The sequence below is a fragment of the Mesitornis unicolor genome, unplaced genomic scaffold, assembly GCF_000695765.1.
Source record: "Mesitornis unicolor isolate BGI_N332 unplaced genomic scaffold, ASM69576v1 C13618062, whole genome shotgun sequence".
NCBI classification, from domain to species: domain Eukaryota; kingdom Metazoa; phylum Chordata; class Aves; order Mesitornithiformes; family Mesitornithidae; genus Mesitornis; species Mesitornis unicolor.
In genome coordinates, this window is record NW_010223329.1 from 1 (window position 1) to 5,990 (window position 5,990).

General features: G+C 39.5%; 2 protein-coding genes across 2 annotated transcripts; one reads left to right on the forward strand and one right to left on the reverse strand.

Moving 5' to 3' along the window:
- Positions 1-418: 418 nt before the first annotated feature.
- On the forward strand, positions 419-2,635 carry LOC104547553 (mitogen-activated protein kinase kinase kinase 15-like; the record flags this gene model as incomplete). The annotated part of the gene is made up of 5 exons (XM_010193301.1): positions 419-629; positions 1,484-1,596; positions 1,747-1,844; positions 1,961-2,037; positions 2,515-2,635. Coding segments are annotated over 5 exons (620 nt in total), but the record flags the coding sequence as incomplete, so codon positions are not given.
- Positions 2,636-3,171: 536 nt separating this feature from the next.
- On the reverse strand, positions 3,172-5,342 carry LOC104547552 (pyruvate dehydrogenase E1 component subunit alpha, mitochondrial-like). Its single transcript, XM_010193299.1, has 3 exons — positions 5,278-5,342; positions 4,340-4,448; positions 3,172-3,636 (listed from the first exon to the last, which is right to left on the reverse strand). The coding sequence occupies exons 1-3, from the start codon at positions 5,331-5,333 to the stop codon at positions 3,472-3,474; spliced, it is 330 nt and encodes a 109-aa protein (XP_010191601.1). The 5' UTR covers positions 5,334-5,342; the 3' UTR covers positions 3,172-3,471.
- Positions 5,343-5,990: the final 648 nt, after the last annotated feature.

The window sequence follows — 5,990 nt, forward strand, 5'->3', positions numbered from 1 at the left end:
TTCTGTGATTCTGTGTGATTCTGTGATACTGCCTGGAAAAGAGGAAGGCTTTGTAACCCTTTGGTTAAGGGCATTAGAGGAAAACTTTTTTTTTTTTAAAGCAATCTTTCAATAATTTCTCACTAATACATTTGTTAAGTATTTTATTATCTTCTTCTTAATTTCATCACAGATGTATTTGTCTACCTCTACAGTGCCACTCATACTTGCTTTATAGTTGATGCCAGGCAATGTGTGGACCAGCTTGTGTAAGCCTTTGCTACTCCCCTGCTCAGTATTGCAGTAAAGCACCTGGTGCAGACAGTCCACTTCCTCACCTGGAGCTCCCCTGCCCGCACTGATAAAGCACAAACTGCAACACCTCTGAAGACAGACTCGGCCAAAAAATTCTCATTCTTGCACTGTTTCCTTTTACCAGAGCTTCGAGCTCACTTTGAGCCAGCATCAGAAACTGAAGGTGGGGACAAGGATGGTGATGAAGTGGAGGACAGTTTCCAGCCCACTGAAGAAAATGGAGCCGAGGATCCTGCCATCACATCAGGAGTCAGCACCCTTAGTTCTGCGGTCTCACAGGAAGCTCAGCAACAGCTTAGCCTGGAGTTGGGCAGACTTAAACAAGAGACCTTAAGGTAACCCTCCGATAAGGACTGTGGCTTTATTTACAGGCAGTCTTTGAAAAGCTCTTGGACATGGCTTCCTACACTGACATGTATGTACACAGCAGAAATACTGCTCAGCTACTACCCTTGCTTGGTATAAAGCAGACCTTCCAGAACACAAATGGATTCAGAATAAGCTGGCAACTCAACAGCCTTCAGTACAAACGTTGTTTCTGTGTAGTATTTTTCTAATTGCAGAACATCATGCTGGATTTCTAGCATTAAGTAAATTAGGCTTGTGCAACTGTGCCTGTTTCCTTTCTACTTCCTTGGCTGCCACCTGACCCAGTGGCAGTGCCCTCAAAGCTGTTCCTGCAAGGAAAGGCCCCGAGCCACTCCACCTGGGGCCAGGCTGCCCACTAATCAGCACAAGCAGAGCTCTGCATGAGCTGCTGTCCCACTTCTCATGGGTTACATTTGCAGGCTGCTGCTGGTGTGTTAACAGCTGAAGGTCCCATTCTTCTTTATGGATATGATGTAAATCTGTGATCAGGAAGTCCCTGGTAAAACATCAGTGTTACACTGTTCAGCAGTAAATTACATTATAAAGGCAGCAACTCTGCCCAGGGAAGCTGCAAAACAATAGGAACAGAATTTACAAGCTCGTCACTAAATTCTGCAAGGATGAAAGCCTTAAAGTGCCACCCCTAAGCTAAGTCTCAGACAACCAAAATGAAACCTGTAAGCCATAAAATATGGTACTAGAGACAGTACCTCTCAAGTGCCTCTGCCCTTTGGTAGTCATTAAAAAATGATAAAAATTGTTTTTTGAGCTAGATTTACTCTCAGTATGGATGTATTTGATCTCTCTCATGTGCTAACAGGCTTTTGGAAAACCTCATTCAGAAGGAGAAAGAGTATCAGACCCTCTTACGGCAATCTTTGGAGCAAAAAACTCAGGAATTACGCTTGCTTCGATTAAAACTTAAACCCGAAGGTATGAGATTGACAGCTGCACATAAATATATTGGATCATGTGTTTGTGTGAAAGACAAGACTGTCTGTTTTGAGCTTCAGTAGTCTGAAAATCACCACTTTTGCCCTAGTTTTGTGGTGTATTAACTTACACGTTTCTTTTTCGTTAAAGACTCTCAATGGTCTCCAGAAATTTTGAGAGAGAATGCAGACCCCGAGCTCATGAACTGGCTGAAACAACAAGGAGCAGACTTCAGTGCCATTAAGAGGGTAAAAAAGATATTAAAACCAAAAAAATAACGTTAAAAAGAGTCATTGTAGTTATAAGTAGCAGTTTGGTTTCAAAGAAGGAATGTTACTAACTTAGGAATAAATTTGCCTTTTAGTTTGCTGAAGAAGATTATACACTAAATGCTGTCCTTAATGATATCACTAAAGACGATTTGCGGCATCTTCAACTGCGGTAAGAAAGTACTGCTTAGTTCATTGTTAAGAGCTTAAAGTAGTTAGTAAAAAACTTTTCTGACATTAGTTAGGTAGGTCAAATAGTGCAGTGGCAACTGCTGTGAAATTCCTCTCCAATGAAGTTTTCCGTATCTTAACTGGTGCAGCAGAACAACTACACCAGGGTGCTTCAAGCCATCCCAGTCCTGACATTTGTCAATGTTGGGAGCTATTTCTGCACCCTTCAGGATGATGTTATCATATGGAAAATAGGCATAAATAAATTATTTTTTCCTACCTACTGATTCAAGTCCTTTCATCATCATTCTGTTAAGCCCTGTCTGACCTGGGAGAAGCTGTTTTAGCTGTGACCTTAAAGAACTGTAGTGTCATAATTGCTGTGTCCTTGGGATTTCTATATTTTACTTCTTGCTCACTTTAGAGCAAAGGAGATGAGGGAGTTCTCCCAAACTGTTCTTCATTCTTCTTCATCCAGGGGTGGTCTCCTCTGCAGAATCTGGAATGCAATATTAAACCACCGACAAACATCTGGTAAGACCTCAGTGCAGGTGGTTAATGCTTCGGAAGGAGAACGTGAAATGGGAATAAGCAAATGAAAGATACATTCCTAACACTAAAATTATTAGATGTATATATGTATGTACAGTGGCCTTGCGGGTTTTGCACAGTTACGTAGCTTGTTTGACCATCAGTGTAATACATAGTGAATAGTAACAGCTTTTAAGGCGGTGTCAATGCACTTAAATTATTTGACAGAGTAATGCAGAAGTCAAATGCCTATCAATGTATGCAATATAATGCATTAGCTAAGAAAAAAACCCAAACTTTTCTGCAAAACAGGTACCATACCTGAATTAGCTTTAGCAGTGCAAAAACTGTGAATTTAAAATGTGTTAGTTCTGCTGGCTGATGGTTTGAGCAAGGAGGGGGAATATGCTAGAGCATATGTCACTTCATAGACAAATATACATAGCTTTTTGTATTAAAGACACACTCACTGCACTACTAAGAAAGCCTGGTGTGATGTTTTCATTTAGTAGTGTTTCTGCAGCAAAAGCATAACATCTAAATGGCTTTTTGGTGGGGTTTTTTGGGGGAAGTGGTTCAAAAAAGAAAGCAAAGCAGGCCACCAGATACATGGTTGGTTGTTTTTTTTAATTTTACACTGTACATAACACATACAGCAATCCAAAGAAATGTCAGTAAAGCAAATATATAGCAATTTAAATAAACAACTGCTTTCTCATAATTTAGCTTCTTCTGTAACATCATTCAGTGTGGTTAAGAAAATCCATACTGAAATGGATTTCCCAACACATTTCCTCTTTTGAAAGAGCTTTTAAATAAGCTTAAGGTTTGTTTCGGAGTCATTATAGTTCCTGTAAATGCATTCACTTATTCTTAAGAATAAGTTATGGCAACAAAAAGGCCTTTAGCTGACAGACTTGTACCTTATCCACTGGTTTGGGCCACGCACTTCAAAGGGTGGCTCATTGAAGTAGATGTGGTTACCTAGTTCTTCCAGTGGTGGCTCAGGGTCAGTGGTAGCAAACTGAGCAGCTTCCTCGATCTCCTTCCTTACTGCCACATCAATTTCCTACACCAAAAATGGATGCTTATTAGAAGACAGCTTAGAAAAAGCAGCATAGTTCTGAATTTGAATGCAATGATTAAGTAAGTATTGGTCAGAATTATTGTTAATGCTTTCGACAAACAAATTAAAAACCTGGGAAAACTTACTTCCTACTAAACTGCAGCATTTGTCCCTTTTGGATAGTACAGGAAACTTATTCCCAGAGGAACATGACCCCACTGAGCCACTATATTTTCAGTTCTGAGAAACTGAACAAAACAGTGAACGGAAGCAAAACTGTGTCAGTGTTGATTTTTTTTTAAACAGAGTTGATGAAAGTATTTAAATTTGCTTAGAGAGTTCCTGGATTTTTTTCACTATTGACAATTTCCCTTTCAGAGACGTACGCCCTTGCTAAATCAAGAAAGCTTGGGGCTTTTTGAACGCTACGTTAGTGTATGACAAGAGCTGTATTTGAAACACTAACACCCACACACAGAGCCTTGCACTGCTCAGTTACACTTGGCACCCAGAAGCAAGACACCTTTCCAGCAGAGCTCAACTTTATTAGTTTGGTCTCCAACAAAACTTCACCTTCACCAGTGAACATGATGTTAAAACAAACGTCAAAGAACAAGTGATGCACACTGCCCCATGATTTGCTTTTCAGAGATCCTTAGCATGTGAATGCTCAAGAGCTTGCTTAAATAGCCACTAAAAGCCATACCTTTAATTCTTCAATACTAGCCAGGTTATTGTTGACCATCCTGTCCTTCAGCAAAGTAATGGGATCGCTTTTGCTTCTCACTTCTTGAATTTCTTCTCTAGTACGATAGCTAGGAGCAAGACAAGCAAAGACATGAACTTCTTCAGTGGTCTCTTTGGGTAGAGGTGAGGTTCTGGACACAGCTCACTTTTAGAAAAAGGTGTGACCAAAGAATAGCCAGGAATGCAATGAACATACAGCAACATTCATCACTCACTCAAAGGGTGGCACAGCTACATCTAGAGCACTTCTTAGCTTTGTAAGCAGCAACTGAGCTGAAGCAGATCCAGACTCAATTATAACATAGGCAGGGAAAAGGGAGCAATCCCAGCCTAAGATAATTACTATGAGGGGCCGTGTTTCCCACCTCCCCTAAGGGGGAGCTAGATAACTCGCTGCGTGCTTCTGCTTCATATAGACAAATTCAGATTTGTAAGCTGTCACAACATCTAAGTTTTTTTAAAACCTGTAAATTTATATTTTTAAGAATTGTTCCACTTACCTGGACAGTCCAAACTGTTCCTATGATTTTAACTTACAGGATTTTAAATACCCTAAAAACCCTGGAAAAGCATGCTGCTTTTCAGTCAAAGCTTAACTAGAACACAGCAGAAGGTCACACTGAAAGCAGAATTCATTAACAGAAAGTACAGAAGTTTAACCAACTTTATGCTTTTTCTAAAACTCAATCTCTTAATACTGCAAGTAAAACAAGTATTTACATGGCCACAGATTATCAGCTGAGTGAAGAGAGGAGTGATCAGACTGCTCACGGCAATTTCATTAGAACCCTTACACACACTTCATAATGGATCTAAACACTGAATCCAGAATTTCAGGATCTTAACCATCGATACTTACTTGTTTTCAGTGAGTGCCAAGAAAGAATGTCACAGTACCTTATTCCAGGGTCACTCATACTGTGGCCATGATAACGGTATGTCTGTAACTCCATCAGAATAGGACCCTTAGAAAGAAAAGAAAAATACAGACAGCATTACCACCGTGAGTGACTGATTTGTTTTTATGGCAGCAAGTGCTTGCTATAGGTGAACCGCACCAGTGATGAATCATTTAAATTCAGTATCTTTTTTCTCAGTTTAATTCATGTAACATTATTACAGTTAGTAAAACAAAACATCTCTTTTCAAATGAAAGCATATATGTTGATATTGTAAGCCTTTATTATGTTCTTGAGCAGCATTAAGCAACTTCTTCTCTTCCAATGTCACTCCACCATTACTCAGACTATTTCAAATTGCCTGTTGTTTCACTCTAAGATTGTAACTCACAAACTTATTCATCTGTAGGAACCTCTTTCTTTTTCTCTTGTACATTTCCAACACAAATGTTTTTTCACCAAATACTAAAAATCTTCAAAACCAGCCCATCATACTTGGGTGACAGATGGTAATGCTGACTCACAAAACTTTTACTTTACTTTCCATTTGTTGTAAATATAGACCAATTACTACTTTCCTTGATGCCTCCCCTAATCAATCTTTTCACAAAGAACTCAACTGCCTGACAGCCAGAACACCTTTCAAAACAGAACTTAACTGGGGTAGAGATGGGGAAAACCACAACAGAGTATCAGGATATATATGTGTAT